The sequence below is a fragment of the Primulina huaijiensis genome, chromosome 6 (assembly GCF_012295235.1).
Source record: "Primulina huaijiensis isolate GDHJ02 chromosome 6, ASM1229523v2, whole genome shotgun sequence".
Classification (NCBI taxonomy): Eukaryota; Viridiplantae; Streptophyta; class Magnoliopsida; order Lamiales; family Gesneriaceae; genus Primulina; species Primulina huaijiensis.
In genome coordinates this window covers 19,961,606-19,981,110 of record NC_133311.1, presented here as the reverse complement: position 1 = coordinate 19,981,110, position 19,505 = coordinate 19,961,606, and the positions used below count along the sequence as shown (strand labels likewise).

The 19,505-nt window shown below is 33.0% G+C and overlaps 3 protein-coding genes across 3 annotated transcripts; 1 reads left to right on the top strand and 2 right to left on the bottom strand.

The window, feature by feature from the left end:
- Positions 1-166: 166 nt before the first annotated feature.
- Positions 167-1,655, bottom strand: LOC140978060 (autophagy-related protein 8C-like). The gene is made up of 5 exons (XM_073442816.1): positions 1,501-1,655; positions 1,255-1,310; positions 999-1,051; positions 543-661; positions 167-452 (listed from the first exon to the last, which is right to left on the bottom strand). Exons 1-5 carry the CDS (start codon positions 1,535-1,537, stop codon positions 358-360), a joined length of 360 nt encoding a protein of 119 aa, XP_073298917.1. The 5' UTR covers positions 1,538-1,655; the 3' UTR covers positions 167-357.
- Positions 1,656-3,154: 1,499 nt separating this feature from the next.
- LOC140978057 (uncharacterized) lies at positions 3,155-6,077 on the bottom strand. The gene is made up of 3 exons (XM_073442813.1): positions 5,534-6,077; positions 5,216-5,311; positions 3,155-4,942 (listed from the first exon to the last, which is right to left on the bottom strand). Exons 1-3 carry the CDS (start codon positions 5,936-5,938, stop codon positions 3,437-3,439), a joined length of 2,007 nt encoding a protein of 668 aa, XP_073298914.1. The 5' UTR covers positions 5,939-6,077; the 3' UTR covers positions 3,155-3,436.
- A 4,663-nt stretch (positions 6,078-10,740) lies between these two features.
- On the top strand, positions 10,741-11,457 carry LOC140978687 (uncharacterized). Its single transcript, XM_073443886.1, has one exon. It carries the CDS (start codon positions 10,741-10,743, stop codon positions 11,077-11,079), a length of 339 nt encoding a protein of 112 aa, XP_073299987.1. The 3' UTR covers positions 11,080-11,457.
- The last annotated feature ends 8,048 nt before the right edge of the window (positions 11,458-19,505 follow it).

Here is a 19,505-nt window from a genome sequence, read left to right as displayed (position 1 = left end):
AAAAAATGTTCCTCAAAAATATAATTATCTTTAAAAAAAATCGAACACAAAAGGCATAATAAGATTCAGTTCAGCTCATACCCTTGCACACCATCAGACATACACGACCTGAAGTGTTCACAAACACGATGACCTTACACTTACCATTTACTTCAATAAGAGAACATGATTTGCACTGAATAGGTTTATTTAAAAAGTCACCACAATAAGAAACTGATATTCAAGTTCAAATTCGGCGAGGCAGAAATCATAATAACTAGAAGTCGGACGAGACAAATGGCACCAGATAGATAATGAAAGAGAATTTACAAGTTAATCTTTTAGACTATACATATAACTCGGGTGGATTTCCAAATTTCAGCTCGATCCGAAGGTATTCTCGCCACTGTAAGTCATGTACAAGAAACCATCCTCATCTTTGTTTTCCTCATAAATTGCAGACATCATGGAAGCTGCAACATCCCGTAACAAAAAATACATATTTAAAACAAGAAAAGGCAAACAATTATTTATAATTGAAGTTCGTAACAGTTTCTCCTTACCAGTGGGAGGAAGAATGTTCTTGACAAACACAAATATGGCTTTCTCAGCACCGAGCTTAATTCTTTTACGAATAACATAGACAAACTGCCCCACTGTCAGATCACCAGGAACTAGATATCTGTGTTTTTTGCAATAAAAAATCGTTAAAAGTTATACACAATTCGTAATCAAAACAATCCACCGTATCCATCTCCAGATAAAGAGAGAGACTGGTAACACATTGTTTTCCTTCTTCCTCCAACAAGACATGAAGATATAAAAGGATTATGGCATGTTCATCATTATTAAATAAACATTCACAAGGTATTCAAAACATGACTCAATGCATGCCAAGCATCTGTAGCCAAAAAAACGCAAAGAAAAATCTCCTAAAGTAGATCAAATTTCTAATAGTGATATAAGCCAAACTAGACACCAAAAGAACCAAGAGTTGAAAACAGATGAAAGAAACTGACTTTTTCTTGTCAATGTCCGGAATATCACTTCTTTCAGCCTTTTCCACAATAACCTACACCAAATACCAACATAAATAATATAATGACAAGCAGACATCAAGGGCTGGACCCAAAAGTTTAAATAACAGGGAGTTCATGAATTATTATGCGAAAACTAAATCATGTGACAAACAATATATTAATCTCGAATTTATATTTCCTACGGTGGCCTAATCAGGGAAACCCCAAATTCCACCGAAAATCGACAAATTCATACCGGAATTCTGTCGGGGTACTTCTCCCTGATACGAGAAGCCTCAGCCTGTCGCCTCTCTGCAACATATTACACGTAAAAACCGTAATCAATATCACAACAAGCGCTAAGTCAACGACAAAGACCATCTTGGTCGAAATCGAATACCATAAGCAGTAAAACCTAGCTATATGAATACGAAAAAACACAACACAACGCTACAAAAATAGAAGTTTCCAAAGATCGGAACAGAAATAGTATCAATATCACCGAGAGGGTGTTCCAATTTGAAGGAGCTTTTAGCCATGGCGTCCAGTGGAAGTGGCAAATCGGCCGACTGCGAATCGAAGAGAGAGAAGGAAGCAAAATTAGGGATAGGTTCTTTGCCCTGAATTCGGGTATTTATTTATGATGATGAATGAACGAAACGAGTGAAATTACAGTTGTCAGTTTGACCCTCATATTATCAGTCAATTACACCATCACCCCAATTTTATATATTCAATTCATATTGGGTTTTTTTATAAATTATTTTTTTAAAAAAAATCAAAATTAATATATATGATAGAGTTTTGCAAAAATACAATGGTGTTAACGGACTCTCCGCCAAAAGAGAAGAGCGGGTCCGTTGCCAAAAGAGAAGAGATCCTCCCACAAACTGAAAAATTTCAGCTTGTGGGAGGATTGGGTTGAATATGAGTTTAGATTTGGACGAAACGAGATAGAAAAAATTAGAGTAGGTCTCTTGTGAGACCGTCACACGAATCTTTATCTATGAGACGTGTCAACTCTATCGATATTCACAATAAAAAGTAATATTCTTAGCATAAAAAGTAATATTTTTTCATGAATGACCCAAATAAGAGATCCGTCTCACAAAATACGACTTGTGAGACCGTTTCACACAAGTTTATGCCAGCAAATTAAGTGGTCTCAAGTCCTTCAAAATTAACAGCTGGAGTTATGAAGTCCAACTTAGTCAATACATTGTGTTATTTAGTGTTGGAGAATTTCATTTCTTGCATCTCATTATAGGATCTGAAGGGTGGAGAATATGCAAGAGTTCCGCCAAGCTGCTTAGATGAATGGCTTACTCGGCAAGGGAGTTGTCCGATATGCAGAAAAGATGTCTGATAGGGTATGATAAATTGAATAATTTCCTGCCGAAAGAAAAATTCTTGTGATTTTGACTTTCGACTTCTTAAGGTAGAGATTTCTTTACTCTGAAGTCAAAAAGCTGGGTATGCCTATTTTTATTTACTTTTCAAATTCATTTGATCAAAAAATGAACTCTATTTATATCTCAATGATTCTCAATGGATATTGTTATAGGTCAATGTATTCATTTACTTCTATGGTTGACCAGTCTTTGAAAGAGCTCTTTATTTGAAAATATTACAGAAGAATGTATGTGATGAAATAACGATTATCGAAATAAACCATAATCATAGGACATTAATCTGGCAATTAGAGTCATAATCCAATAATAAAAATAATTAATCTTCAACAATAATCTAAAAATAGAATATTTTCTTTCTGATATTTTAAATTATTGTACATACATCTAACAAGGGGAGGCGCGAGGGGATCACCTCTGGAGTTTTTTGAAGCCCGGACGATGTTTACAAATTTTCTGGCAAAAAATGCAAGTAAGCGGTTCGGCTTTGGGGGGTTTTTTTTTTTTTTTTTTTTTTTTTTTTTTTTTTTATCCTTAATAGTTATAAAAAGGGGAGGGGAAAAATTTGCAGTTGGGGGTTTTGTTTTGGGGGGTTTTTTTTTTTTTTTTTTTTTGGAATTCTCGACGATGCAAAAGATGTGATACGATGTTATGATCTATTTCGAACTTCAATGTTCCTATTGTAAAAAAAAAACAAACAGCAGAATCTTAACTTAAAGGTCTTAAAATTGTCCACCAGTTTTCAATTTTCACAATCACTCCAAGAATCCGTGCTCCATGATAAACAAATGGTAAATACATCCACCTTCAATAGTCAAGGCGTTCAACAATCATACATCATCATTCACCGATATTGAGTATACTTTTCTTGGCTGCCCCAATGGTGAACAGATCTTCAGTCTTCACCATTTCTTAGATTACGGGGTGGGGAAATTGCACATGCCAAGACTGGTTCATATCGCATGTGCACACAACTCACTCGGGGCAGTTTCAATGGGGTTTGAGAAGAAACCAATCCTATAGTTGCTTCTAGATTTTCTGCTTTAAAACCTGGCGCAATTGGGTATTTTGATTATCCATCCTTGCTTCCAAAAGTCTGGCCTTTAAACTACTCTTCTGCACACCAAGTGGCCATTCAATGCATCCTTTCCTCCCTCGAGTCACCTGTGGATTTCCTGCGACAGGCGAGCTCAATTGTTCAGCCAAATCCGGTGGACTAACATGATCTGGGGATGTAGTAGCTCCATTCGAAAGTCTCCCCTTTATTCTATCAGCTGACAAGAGTTTATAACTATCACTGTTGTTACTCGGTTGTGATCTCCAAAGCCTAGAAATAGACAAGGCCTTTTTCGAATTTCTTGGCACCAGAACTTCTCCGTCGTCCTTAAAAGGTGTCTCCTCTCTGCTTCTTGAAATATTTCTGGCTTGAAAATGCGTGCTGACTGAATGATCGCTTCCATCGGGGGAATAACTTGAGCCCTGATCCTCAACATGGCTCGCTGTTTCCCACTCACTAGTATCTTCTTCTAGTTCACCACTTTGACTCTTAAACACGTTGGAAAGTGCAAGAGCACCATCTTCAACAAGAATTCCCACCCCAGGACTCACTGTGTGAATCTGGGAGTCATGGCAAGGACCATATCCAAGACATCGCTCAGCCTCCATCTTGTTGGATTCTCCAAAATTATCTTCAAAGAGACAGAAGATTTCATCAGAACTTGGGGGCTCGTATCTTAATTCCCTGACATCTTGTATGTTGACAGAGCCAGCAGCCTCACAGAGCAATTCTGCTTTTTTTATTTCACCTATATCGGAAATTGTACTTCTCAAATTCAAAAGGGTCTGAAGATCGGCTACTAGATTGTTCATCTGCACATACTTCTCTTCAAGCATAACCTTTGCATCGACCAGCTTCATTTGCACTCGTTCCTCACGCCAAACCTCAGCCATCTGCAACATCTTTCTCTCTTCTTCCACATCCTCTTGAACTTTCATCGATTCTCTCTTTGCTGCTTCAACTTCACCCCTGTCGTCTCCGATTTCTTTAGCAAGCTCATCACAGACCTCCTCTATCAGTTCCCTGGCCTTCCTCTCCTTTTCACTTTGTTGCATATAGCGCTTCGCATATAACTTAGCTTCAGATAACTGATTTACCAACTTGGAATTGACCGTCTCAAGTCGCTGCCTGGTTTTCTTTTCTTTGATTAATTCAGCCTTCATATTGTGTAAAATTGCACTGATTTTTTCATGTTCTCTACTCCGCCAAGAAGCCCTTTCCTCACTGAGTTTCAGCAAGAACTGCTCAAGTTTCTTTTTAGAAGATCGACGCTCAGTTTCGAGCTCACTGATTCTGGCTCTAGCATGCTCAAGTTCTCTCTCAAGGGCAGATATCACCAAACCAGAAGTTTCCCGTTGGTCAATGCGCTTTGGTTGGCCAGATCCCCCCCTCAACTCAGTAGACCTTTTCGAACCAACAGGATCCCACTTTGTTACTCCCTCGGTCAGAGAGTCGGGAAATTGAGAAGACATGCCAAACTGCAAGAACCATAGTTTCTAAATTGCATAAAACACTATAGATGTCAAATCGAAGACAAGTTCTCACGAAGCATTAAAGCAGAGACAATGAATCTTTCATTGCAACTTATGTAGATACGAATCAAACTTGTTTAATGGATTCTATCGTCCTAAAAACATTTCCATAGCTATCTTTATTGAAGCTATAATTGAAAAAACAAGACTATGAAAAGACAAATTAGTCAATTAGAATAAACGAAAGCAAGTATCTGATAAGATGGGATGAGGAAGGACCTTTCTAAGAGCAGAACAAGAATGCTGACTGTGTACCAAATCCTTGTCGTGAGGACGATGCACGGCGTCCACACGATGAACACGGCCATCTCTTGGCTGCAGGTAAGAATCGAGGCTATTAAAAATCAACAATTTTCATCATACAAACTCATGAAAATAGTTCTTTTAACATGTACAGCGTAATTACAGGACAGTTCAAGAAAATCAACTTCAAACCAAACTCCAATGCGAAAATAACAAGTGAAAAAGTCGAATTTGAGACGTTTAAATCAAGAATGATGAATGAATTTGAGTGAAGAGACTCCTAAAACCGAATACCTGAACTCCTAAACTGTGGCCACCATGACTCGGATACTCCGGCAAACGCAGCCTCCAAAGTCCGGCGGCCAGCTTCCTCGCCGACACGGCGGTCTTACCTTTCCGGAAACCTCTCAAGCCAGCATCTAGAGACGATTTCTCCTCCACCACCGAATCATTCTCGTCATTAATTGCATCAAGCTTCCATCTTTGCATAGGGGTTTCTGGGTGGCTGCCCCGTTTAGCAGACTGGGTCCCAACTCCCCTTTTCAACAACACACCGACGCTGGAGTTCTTGATTCTCCGGCTAGGCCACTTGCGAGTGGAAGTGGACTTGTGCGAGAGATCTGATGGATGTGGGGAGTCCAGAGAAACTCTAGGAAAGTGTTCTACTTGGACTTTGGCTCTTTCTAAGGTTATCTTCATTGTTTTTGTAGCTTTTCGTCCGCCATTACAGGCTGATTTCACCTATAAGTGTGTCATTGGGGATCCCTTCCCAGCCGGTGGGGCAGAGTCGGAGGCCTGGCAGGTAAAATAAAATTTATCTGTAAATGGAATTTACTATGGACTCTCTATATTTTGTTCTTAATAATAATTAAAGTTTTTGATTTATTTATAATATTCTACGAATTCAATTAAATACAATACCAGATTTATTAAGATAATTTTTTATAATCATAAAATACAAAAAAGCAAATACATTATATTACATTAAATAATGTTACGAATTAATAACAATTAAACAATAATATATAAACTTTATTACACAAATTATAACATGATATTAAAAATGATTTTTCTCTTTGTAAAATTTACATTGAATTCAAAGACAAAAACTTGTGTGAGGCGGTCTTACGGGTCGTATTTTGTGAAACGGATATCTTATTCGAGTCATCCATGAAAAAGTATTACTTTTTATGCTAAGAGTATTATTTTTTATTGTAAATATCGATAGAGTTGATCTGTCTCACAGACAAAGATTCATGAGACCGTCTTACAAGAGACCTCTTCGAGCTTGAATATACAGAAGAAATTTTTGGGATTAGGGAAAGGACTTCACCGAGAAGTGTCATTATTAGCAACTCTTGTTTTCTTAATAGTATATATCATTAGTCTCGTGTGCTTGTATAGTGTCATCGATTTTTTTTTATAACCAATTTTTTTATTAAAAAAATGAAACTAAAATTGAAAATGCAAATTTAAATTTAATAATTAAAATTTTTTTTTACATAGATTCAATTTTTTATGAAAAATATAGAGGCTAAAAAGGGTATTCTGTAATTCTAAGAATTAAATCGAGATTTTATCTTTCTCTTCGTGATCGAGTATTATATATAATATAAATATATTACAAAAATAAAAATTTATGTGATCTGTTAGTGCATGCACACATACGTTAGGACAATAAGTACTTATAAAAAAAGTAAGTCTTTTGTAAAACTATTTGTGGGTCGATTCGATACATATTTGTAGTGAAAAATAATATTTTTATGCATCGGCTCGAATAAAATATCCATCTCACAAAATTTCTCTGTAATACGGTTTCATAAAAAATTTTGTGTTAACGCATCACACAAGTTCTTTCTATTTGCTTTAATCACAATATTTCAATTCGCGGGAAATGAAATACTAACTCTTAGGCACTGTTTCGTGTTATTTATTTATCTACTAATTATTTATCTCACACCAATGAAATAATTAATTATTTATTTTACATCAATTAAATCATTGAATTTAAATTACAATATTACCCTTATTAAATAGTATTATCAATATTTTTTAATTATTAAAAAGACAAAATAGTTATTTATCAATCAAATGTTATATTAACTATATTTTTTTAATCATAATAAATTGTTTATCCCAATATTATTATCATATTTTTAATTTCAGATTATGGCTTGGGACGTTTCATATGAGATAAAGAGTAGCAAACATTTATGTTCTACAGTTATATTTATTGAACGCATAAGAATTTTCAAAAAAATTACAGATGAATTTACCACCTTTCCTGTCAAAATATTCATTTATTTTTATTTACTTTATTTGTTGAACTTTTTACAATTACATTTAACAAGACTTTCAAACGTAATTAAACAGTCTAGCAGATGAATCATCAAATGAATGCTAATATCAATCCAACAGATTTGTGAAGCATCGAATTACTTGAGAAAGTTTGTTGATTGACAATATTTTGATGATTTGAATAAACACAAAAACTCATATGAGACGATAATTGAACGATGCTGCTTCACCCAAAGTCACGTGAGACGGTCTCACTGATTAATTTTGTGATATAAATATTTTATTTTGTTCACCATGAAAAAATATTGTTTTTTATGCTAAAAATATTACTTTTATTGTAAATATGCACATAGTTGACATGTATCACAATAAATATCCGTGTGACCGTCTCATAAAAAACTTCCTCAATGTATAATTTTTTTTTAAAAAAAAATACCCTTTCAACCCTACCAAATAGACTAATACTGAGAGTATTGGAAGTTTTTTTTTTTTTTTTGGAAATGTTATTTACATTTCATTTTGTGTTGCATACACTCAATATTTCATGTAAAATTTATTAATAAAATGGAGTACAAACAACAAGAAGTGAAGCCGGATAACAATTTCCCTTTTTTTACTCGTTTATATGATTTTTTAAATGTAATTTGCTAATACAGTTGATTAAAATATAATTCTTCTCTCAGTACCAACGGATCAAAAAATATTACTTTTAATATAAAAAAATATTATTTTCATTATAGATATGAACAATATCAAACCGTCTTACATATATCAATCTGTCTCACACGAGATTTACTCATACATTCATTAGAGAATAATAACATTGTTGGTTGATTATTATATTTTGAAGTAATAATATATACGTTGCGATAATGTTATTAAGTTTCTTTTGTGCCCATTTGGCCTCTACGGTTGGCGTCAATTAAAAAGAAAGTTGAATTTGAATTTTGAAATAATGATTCTTTAATGAAATAGAATTAATTAATTTAGTCCATTGTCCACATTCATTATCTTACACATTATGAAACTTAAAATCTTCGATTGGCCCCACATGCCAATTGTTTTTCGTTGGAAATAAGGATTTTTTTTGTTGTGAAATTATTATTTTTACACAAAAACTTTTGTGAGACGGAGACGGTCTCACGGATCAATTTCATGGGTCGAATATCTTATTTGGGTCATCCATGAAAAATTATTACTTTTTATGCTAATAATATTATTTTTTATTGTGAATATTGATAAGTTTAATCCGTCTCACAGATAAAAATTCATGAGACCGTATCACAAGAGACATACTTTTGTTTTTATGTAGGCCATAGTTATTAGGATCATATTTTGTAACAACGCCTATGGGTGGCGCTGTGCTTTTAATGCATTTCTTGCTTATCCGAGCTCTTTTCTTATCCTTACAATAAAGTTGTGTTGTCTTCTCAAATGTAATAATAAAAGGAGGCCTATTAAAAAAAATAATAACAATAATAATAATAAAAGAAAAATGGGTTATTTAGGAAAATGAATCTGCTCAAATATTTATAAAAAAAAATGATCTCCTATGTGTATTTAAAATTACACGGTATAATATCATTTTTTTTAAAAATAAGTTCAAAACTTATCATTTTTTTAAAAAATAAGTTCAAAACTTATATCTTAACCATTTATTATTTTTTATTTAAATATTTATTCCATAATTTATATATATATTTGGGGTGAAGCAGCATCGTTCAATTATTAGTCAGATGCATAGGTAATTTGGACAGCGTAATTTGATCTATTTAGAATTTAATGCCGTGCATCGAATTTTTTGACGGGGCCAGCTTGAGCTTATCATTTAAATCAGTCGCAATTTGGGTCGGATGTAAGAATTTTTCAAGACTTATTTTATTAAGAGTAAGAAGTGTATCAAGACTTATTTTATTAAGAGTAAGAAGTGTATCATGATATCGACCTAATTTAGTTATGAAAAATATTACTTCTTACATAAAAAATAATAATTTTAAGAGTTGGATCAATTTAGAGATTGGTCTTATTATATTAACCTATAAGACAATATCACATAAGCTTCTTATGCTTTTATTAATTAGTCAACAAGTTTTATTGATTGTTAGTTGTCTCATGTCGGTTGGATAAAATATCTGGGAGTTGTATATATGGGCTTGGACAATCCTCCCCTCTTGAGCTAGCTTTTGGATTTGAATTAGGTCCAAGTTCCAATCTTAACATTGATCGTTAATGTTTTTGCATGATTGATAACAAATATTTTTTGTGAGATGATCCCACATATTTATATTCGTGAGACGGATCGATCCGATCCATATCTACCGCAAAATGTAATATTGATTTTGATTTTTTATGTGTTGATCGAGTCACATATCCGTCTAATAAAATTAAACTGTGAGACATTTTGACAAGAGTTTTTGTTAAACACAAGATAATATAACGATACATCTGGAATTTTGTATCTTCCACCAAACGGTGACTAAGTATACAATATTCTACTTGAATAATTTATAAATTGTCAAACGTAGAGAAAATGCCTATCATGCAGTAGGTTAATAAATAAATAGTGTCTGTTTGTATTAAAAAAAAAGTTTTAACATTTGCTAGGTCAGAAGAAGATCTTCAGAGAGAAGACTTCAATACATGTTTCCGTCGTGAATCATAGATTAAATTTCACAAGTAACGCAAATCTTATATCATATTTGTTTTGCGATTGAGTTTTCTTAGAGCTATCAACAATCAACAATCAACAATAAATAAAAGTGATTCTGCAATTTATTTGCCAATTACTTAGAGCAATCCATCCGTCAATCAATTTTAAAAAGAGATCAAAGTCATTTGTAAGACGATTTCATAGATGTTTATTCGTGATTCTGGTTAATTATGTCTATATTTACAATAAAAAATAATAATTTTGGTATAAAAAGTAATAATTGTTTACGGGATGACTAAAATAAAATATTTGTATCACAAAATTGAATCATAAAATCGTCTCACGTGAGTATTTGCGTTAAAAAAAAAAAGTAAATCGGCTGCAAATGCTGTGCTAATAATGATATTAATAATTAGTATTTAACGTATCAAAACTTACCTCGGCCAATTCAATTTGGTCACGTGGGACAACCTGCTTGTCATATATCCCATTGGCACCCTTACCCATTTTGCCTGCCTCACATCGATACCACGTGAACAAGCTTGTTTTAAATATGGGCAACTGTATCATCAAGGAATCCTCCATGCAATGGGGTGACGAAGAATGGAGTACGTCATTCGCACGTGAATCCGATTTCTCCAATAGAACCAGGAATCGCCGGGATTTCTACGCCGAAACAGAAAGAACAAGTCTTCTTGGAGTTTCGTCATTACCCAAAGCTGCAGGATCGAAGGTCATGAAGATAAGGATATCCAAGAAGCAGTTGTCGGATCTGTTGAAGAATGCCGATATGAAGGGATTGTCGGCGCAGGAAGTTTTGGCCCGATTGACGGAGGCCGGCACTCAACTTGAGGCCCATCGGGCGTGTGCCTTGACAAGCATTCCTGAGTGAGTTTACGTAGGGCCTTCTTGTTGGATTACAAAATCATGTTGCAGGTTTTGTATCAGTAGGAATTTGGACCAGGGAAAAAAAAGTTTTTTCTTTTAAATTATTATCAGTGTGAAGTTGAACAAAAATGACCTGAAATGTATAATTTGTTTATAGGTAGAGATTCTGCTCTTGTGTGGTCTCTCGATCTATACTTTATTTTCTACGTACCCATATGGATTTTGGAGCCTCTCTAAGGCTCGGCTAAGTCTTGAACCTTCTCGTCGACCACCTGGTCGTATGAAACCGGCATTCATCCTAGCTCTCAAGTAGAGATGACAATTTTCTTTAAGGGTTTGAGACTTGGCATAGAAAAACCGAAATGAGGTTGGGGATCTTCGATTTCTTCGGGTTTGAGAGGATACAAAGATATTGTCCACATCTCCGAACTCGTCCCGAAAATAATATTAATAATATATAATATTATTAGGAATCATGTTTTGATTTTAGTTTCAGGCAACAATACATTAAATTATTTCAATCGCCTCGGTCCAATATTAAAAATTAAGGTGAAAAGTTTCTAATATTTTATATAACTTCTTCCTTTTTACTGAATCATTATATAAGATCATCAATCTATTATCTCAATTCATGTGAAACTTTTCAAATTCGCTTGATAATGTAAAGAGCCCACGATCGATGAAGTTGTATAAAAAATGCACAACGCTACACGATCGTGTTTAGATTTGAATCCGAATTTCAAATGACACTTGTTTTGAATTAATTTGAAATCCATCACACTTAATTTTATATTAATAATAAATGATTAATTTACAATATGGACCGGTTTATTCACCATATGTTTTATGGACTTGATTGGTTTCTTCGCAATATCTTTAACCTAGTGCCCTATGTTTGAGCTTTTTGGAAGAATCTAGATTTGTGACTCCTTAAAAATATGTTACATAAAAATTATGTGAGATGGTATAACTGTTCAATTATGTGAGACCAATATTTTATTTCGGTCACCTATGATCTATATTTGAGACTCAATATGTATAGATTTATATTGGAAAAATTGTTTTGTTAGTCCGTTAAGTTTGTCGCTTTATCGTTAAATTTTTTCTTTGCGATTTTGGTCTTCTATATAATCAAATTTCAGTTTTCGTCTGATATCTTTATTTATTAATTTTTGCAATTTTAGTCTTATTTTAACGCTAACATGTTACCAATGCAGTGTTGATGTGACGGTGACGTGTATAATATCACGTCAGTGTTTTCAATGAAAATAAATTAAAATTACAAAAAATCAGAAAATATACGACTAAAACTTAAATTTAATAAAATAAATAACTAAAATCACAAAGAAAAAAAATTATATGACCAAAAATTCATTTTTTCCGATTTCTATATGCTTAATTATATAAAATCTATGCTGTTAATTAAATATATAAATTACGTTAATCAACTTTATTGTTAAACAAATTTAAACTTCATTTCAATAAATAAAATATTTAATTAGGTATATTTAATTAATAAACCGCATGATCAATCGTTAATGGGTTTGGCTATATTTATACATTTTTTATTAACGTGGGCGGATAAGAATATAGAAAAAAAATTGCATGTAAGGGTGTAAATGAATAGAGTCAGCTTAAAAATATTTGAGCCAAATTAGAATATGTTATGATTTTTTTGAGTTAAATTCGAGCCTTAAATTTTTTATATTGAGCTCAAATTGATTCGTTATATTGAGCTCAATTGGATTCGTCTACACCTTAACTGCAAAAAAAACTATACATGAATTCATATAGAATATTTTTTATTCATTAACGCAAAAAAATCAAAATTCATGGATTTAAAAAAAAAAAACAGAAGTACGCATTTCGTAAGATGATATCACAAATCTATTTTGTAAGACGAGTCAATCCGATATATGGTTACAGTGAAAAGTAATAATTTTAACATAAAAAATAGTTGAAAATCGGTCTCATAAAATTAATAAGTGACGAGAGTTTTCTGGGGGGGAAAAAAAAACAACGGACGACTGTACGTCTCAGTTTCACTCGGCACACACCAATTCCCGCTCCGCCTGCAACGTATTCCGTCCACAGCTACAGCCTTGCACTCACTCAACACGCCACTCTCGTGTATTGTTTAAAGAATTGATTATTTTTCCTATCAATTTTTCCAATATCTTTAACAAAATGAATTTTAAAATCATATATANAAATTATGTAATTATAAATTATAATAGTTTTTGAAAATAATAATTAAATTTAAAAACTTTTAAATACATTTTCAAACAAATAAAACTTGAATGACAAAAAAAAGAGGTATTTGAACAATGAATCAAATCAAATCAAATATAATAAATATAAGAATGTAAATTATTCCATTAGATTAAAAAATAAAATTAAATAAAAAATAATAAAATCCATTCCGTTCCCAAGAAAATGGATGTTTGTCCGCCTGGTTGGTTCAGGTTCGAATTGATAATTTTTTACAATAATTTGCGTCGACTCGACTCAAACATGCATCTTCTGATTATATCTTACCTGTATTTGTAGGTGTCAAAGAATATGGTGCGTCTAAATAAAGTTAAGCTAGTAGTCTTGTTTAATTCTAATCGTCGTTTCGAACGTGAAACTTAACTTTTTAATTGATATTTTTTTTCTAAAGTAAAAATGATCTCATGCACAATATATTTAGAAAACGAAATCTAAAATTTGTTTTAGGATTAAAGGCAGTGATGGGGGATATTCAATGCTGGAAACTTGATAGATCCATGCATATATGGATCACCAAATATAACACAAAATCACATATGAGACGGTTTCGTGAGTTAATTTTATTAGACGAATATTTTATTTGGACGATCAATTAAAAAGTATTATTTTTATGTCGAAAATATTATTTTTTATTGTAATTATGAGCAGAGTTAACTCGTTTACAAGTAAAGGTATGTAATAGCGTCTCACTGTAAACGTACTTACTCCAAATATAAATGTGGTCTTGGGTCTTATGGTGTTGGAAATTTTGGCTCTAACTGCATGCAATATACATAATTTGCCATATATCGTATTTAGATCCAATCCAAAGGCTAATTATTATTATTATTATTATTATAATAATTATAAACGAACGTACTGCTATATATTCTTTCTTTTTATCTATTCATCTTCCACCGAAGAATATACGACCGTACGTGCAGTTAATGGCGCTCTCAGTTTCACGCCGAATTCGAGCACACCTCCGCTCCACGAACGAATTCACCAACGCCTGCAATGTAGTTTTTGACTACTGCATTGCCCTCAATCAACATGCCTCCGTCGCGGGATTCAACCACAACCAGTTCTGCGAAGCCGTGGACCTGATCTATCACCTCGTAGCCCACTTCCTGGGCGGCTTCCGCCGACTTCTTCCACGCCCTCCGAGTCGGAATCGTGTCCTCCAGGCGATTATACGTCGACCTGATTCGGCGGCCGAGCTCGTTCTGGGCGAGGCGGAGTTTGAGGATTTAGCACTGGAGGTTTTCGCTGAAGCAATGGCGTGGGAAATGAAGTGGGTTATGGTGAGGAGGACATTGAATGCAGCGGTGGTGATTGGTATCACGTGCGCGATTAAACCGGATCAATCTGGCTTGCTTGCGACGATGTTTGCTTGTTACTGTCTTGGTATGGCCGCTCTCTACATCTTGGCGCTGAGATTTAGGTTTATTTTCTTTGGACTCTGGTTATCGCGCATTTAGTCCGTCGTCTGGTTACATTTTGTTAAATCTTTCCATTTCTTGGTTGTTTTTGGGAAAGGAAATAATCCCAACATATACAATTTTTGAAATTCCCTTATGAAAACATAATACATTTCGCATGGTGAATGTTTTTTTTGTTGGCGATAGATTTTGATATATATTCTTCTATCCATCCAATTGACTAAAACCTATACATATTTCACATATGAAAACGGAGGAAATTCTTGTGTAAAAGTTGGGAAACAACAAGTATAAATGATTTATCTGCACACAGTTTCTTGGGTGGCACATAATTACAGGACTTGGCCTATATCTGTCGTATATTTTGTACGTTGTGGTGCAACCTATATTCTGGATTTGAACAACTAGCTAGCTAGGCTCATATACATGAATTTCAATGTAGCAAATGGACTGCAGTACTCATTTGTGTTCGTAAGCAAGGTGTTTCTTTATATGATCACTTTCAAGGTGACATTCGTTCCATAATTTTTATATTGCTAAAATAAATCTATTTCAATATGTATGTGTTTGTTCATGATCACAAAGCTTATATAAACAACACAAAAACTCTTATGATTTTTTTATGTCGTACTTCTTATTATATGCATGCACTAATAATCGTTTAACTTGAGTATTATGCATAACCATAATAGTTGAAGAATTAAAGAGTCCAGTTGCTGTCAAGACAATTTATCTAGCTAGGGATGATAATGAGTCTGGGCTAAACTCGTCTCCATATTAAATCCGTCCTGGCGGGACGGGTTTAGACCCACATAACTATTCTAAAAGAGGGTTTGGGACGGGTCCTGGGTTTGGTCGAACTGATCCCACAAAAATATACCTATATAAAATTATATAGGCATATATATTATATATTTTCGGCGATTGCAACAAGTCCAACCCGGGTTGGATCCGCCGGGTGCGCGGAGCGAGACGGGCTGGATGAGTTTAAATTAAGGCGGGACAAGTCCCGAGTTTGTTCAAATCTGCTCCAACCCGAACTCATTGTCATCCCTAAATTTGTCGGTAGCAGAATTATTAAGAATAGGTCTACGATTCTAAATTATTGAAAACGAGATGGAATTTCAATATTTTGCAAAAAAAGTCAAAAGTGTCCTCTAATTTGTCTATTTTGTTTTTCGGTAATGTGATTATCAAATTTGGGTTTTGATCAATTTTTTTGGAGTGTTGACGTGACATAGAGAAACACACTGAACGTCTGGCACCACGTTGGCCCTCTATTAAAAAATGATATAAAATCGAAATCCAGCTTAACTTACATAATCGAATTGAAACCTAAATCTCAATAACCACGTGACCAAAACACAAAATAAGCAAATTAGAAGATCATTTTGCCTGCTATTACAAAAAAATATAAATTCATGCTAAAATAAAATAGCGATCAACTTATTTTATCTTATTCTCAACAATTTTGTTTCTACATGACATGATATACGTATTTTAAATATATAGTATTCTGAACGAATAATTTATGAATTGTCAAACGTAGAGAAAAGAGCTGCTGCTGTCCCAGGTAAGATGAGAAAATTAAACATCAAACAAAGTCACTATCAAATTTGCGGAATTTTAAAGGGAAATAGGTAAATAAATAAATATTTGCTGGGTCAGAAAGAAATGTTCAGATAGAAGACTTTAGGTCGGGTTTGGACGAAATGATTTGAAATCATATGGATAAAAATTCATTTGATGATTGTTTGAATGAATTAACTATTCTTCAATGGATTTCGAATCCCCTTCTTTTCTAATTAATGTACATGTAATGTTTATTATTATTATTATTATATATTTGAATTAAATAAATCAAAAATAAGTTTCATTTTAAATTCATCCCCAAATCAAAACTTTTTATTCAAGTTAAACCCTATATATGGCTGATCTGTTGTGCATAATAGATTTAATTTCACAAGTTTACATTTTATGTTGCTTTACGTAATCAAGTTTATCTTGACCATTTCAAGAATTAGTTTAATAAAACTTGAAAATATTACCTATAATTAAATTATTGATATAACATGTTTAGGTTTGTCTCACATGCAAATCGTATGTTAGTCGTTCAACAAAAATCTTAATTTTTTTGTTATGACTTAAAAATAAATTTCTATTTTTCTCGAGTTGAGAGAGAGAGGTGACGAGTTTTCGACTCGACTCGTCCCTAAGATCTCTATGTTAGGTTAATAATATATTACAAAAAAAAAAAAAACTAGTAATTTCCACCAAATATTCCATGACCATTGACGGTTCACACCGTACTCTTGAGGAGCCAAATTCCACGCCAAGATCCTTTCCAAATACCAGTGGAAAGAACTTTTGGTTAAATAAGAAAAATATTTTAAAATTATATATAGATTAAAATATATATATTTCACGTGTCCAAATAATATAAACTTTTTTTTTTCGATTATCCGAAGTATATAATCAATTTTTTTTATTATTATTATCAACATACATCTCTTGAATATTTTTTTAACGAAATAAATAAAAATTAAATAGAAAGTTTAAATAAGAGGCGAGGGAGATTTTTTATTTTTTTTAATTAACATGGGCCAATACAATTTCGTCACGTGGGACAACCTCTTGTCATCCCAGGCATGCTTATCCAATTTGCCTCTCATCAACCCCATTCACCCGTTCAACCCCTACAAATTCAACCCATCTCATTTTTGGCAAAACTTTGCTACGAATCGTCACATAAGACGCGACTTCTATCTCCAGTATGGGCAATTGCATAATCAAGGAATCCTCCATGCAATGGGGCGGCGAAGACTGGGGTACGTCTTTCGCATGTGAATCCGATACAACCAGGAATCGCTACACCGTAACAGAAGCAACAAGTCTTATTGAAGTTCCGTCAGTACCTAAAGCTGCAGGAACGAAGGTGAAGATAAGAATCTCGAGGAAGCAGTTGTCAGATATGTTGAATAATGCAGACGTCGAGGGATTATCGGCGCAGGAAGTTTTGGTTCGATTGAGTTACGCCGGCGATCGATTTGAGGGCCATAGACGGTCGTGGACGCCTGCCTTGCAAAGCATTCCTGAATGAGTTTAGGTAGAGGGCCATTTTTTGTTTATTACAAAATCATGATGCATGTATAGGTACGAAGTTGAACCAAATTTAAAAGGTTTTTTTTTTTTTTTTTTATAAAACTTTATTATAAAATTTTTGTGAAATCGTACGACGAGTTAATTTTGTGAGATATATTTTTTATATGAGTATTATTTATTATTATAAACATGGGCAAGATTCACCCGTCTCGCGAATAAAAATCCGCATAGCTGTCTCACAGGAAATTATTATTAGTGTAAAGTTGAACAAATTTATAGTGTTTTGAATTCTTTATTTGCTGTATGACTAAATCTATACTATTTTTAAGATGAGTTCTTATTTTTGTTTCGGCCTAGCAGATGACTTCATGAGATCTACTTTCAATTTTACAATCTGGAATTAATTAGGTTTTGATTTTAGTTTTAGTTATCACATTCAATTATTTCAATCGACTTAATTGGTCCAATCTTAAAAGATAAGGTGAAAAGATTCATTGATTTTGTTCCAAAATACTCATTTTGATTATGAGGTTAAATTAAGCATCCGGAGGTGTTGATGTGAATTTTCATTTCAATCCATGAAATTTTATTACAATTTAGAATTGTAAATATTTTTCAAACTTCCATGTGAATATGATCCATATTTGTAATGCAAAATAATATTTTTAACAGTGAAAATAATCGAGTCGGGGTTAGATCATAGGAATTTTTGTGAAAAATTACTATTATCAAAAAATTATCTTAACAATTAAATGTTTTCAGATATCCCCTGTGCTCTGCACTTTGTTGGTGACGGATTTAGTTGCAGAATTAGTAAAACGTAACTGGGAAAATAATTAATAAATCCATCGCAATTTACACGAGTTTAAGAATATGCAGTCTACGATTTTTCAATTACAGAGGAAGAGAAGGAATATAAACATTTTTTCACGCTAAAATATATAGCGAACTTATTTTACTCAACAAGTTTTATTGATCGTTACGCGATGATAAAATATTTAAGACTCGAGAAGAGAAGAGATGAAAAATTGAAAGATAATAATAATACAATTATTTTTTTAAGTTCTAATTATTGTAAAACTCGAACCTAATACAAAATGATCATAGATAAATGCTGAATCTCTATCTTTGGCATTAAATAATATTTAATATTCAAGTTGAATAATAATTTATAAATGGTCAGACGTAGAGAAAAGGTCTAATATGCAGGTTTATAATTAATTTATTATAAAGTCTTCAGATAGAACACTTTAGGACATGTCTCTGTCGTGAATCATTGATTAAATTCACAAGTAATGCGAAGCTCATATTATATTGCTTTACGTTTTCGAAAATCTATCCACCATTTCAAGAATTAGTTTAGAAAAACTTGAAAAATTAATATAGCTAGGGGCACATCCAACTAGGGAGATTTAATTTGTTCTTTCTATTTCTTGAGTTGAACAAAAATCTTATGTTGCGTTTAATTCGATGAAAGAATTTGGTTTGAAATGAAAAATTCGATCTGAAATATGAAATTGAAAGGACACTCATTTGAATATATTTTAGACGTACAAAAACTTGTGTGAGATGGTCTCACGGGTCGTATTTTGTGATACAGATCTATTATTTGGGTCATCAATGAAAAAGTATTACT

Coding starts and splice junctions, on each gene's coding strand:
- LOC140978060 (XM_073442816.1), bottom strand. CDS start 1,537: ATGGCTAAAAGCTCCTTCAAATTGGAACACCCTCTCG. Junction 1,052..1,254: donor AGTACCCCGACAGAATTCCG/GTATGAATTTGT, acceptor TATTTGGTGTAG/GTTATTGTGGAAAAGGCTGA. Junction 662..998: donor CCGGACATTGACAAGAAAAA/GTCAGTTTCTTT, acceptor CAAAAAACACAG/ATATCTAGTTCCTGGTGATC.
- LOC140978057 (XM_073442813.1), bottom strand. CDS start 5,938: ATGAAGATAACCTTAGAAAGAGCCAAAGTCCAAGTAGAACACTTTCCT. Junction 5,312..5,533: donor GCCACAGTTTAGGAGTTCAG/GTATTCGGTTTT, acceptor TCTTACCTGCAG/CCAAGAGATGGCCGTGTTCA. Junction 4,943..5,215: donor CTTGTTCTGCTCTTAGAAAG/GTCCTTCCTCAT, acceptor TGGTTCTTGCAG/TTTGGCATGTCTTCTCAATT.
- LOC140978687 (XM_073443886.1), top strand. CDS start 10,741: ATGGGCAACTGTATCATCAAGGAATCCTCCATGCAATGGGGTGACGAA.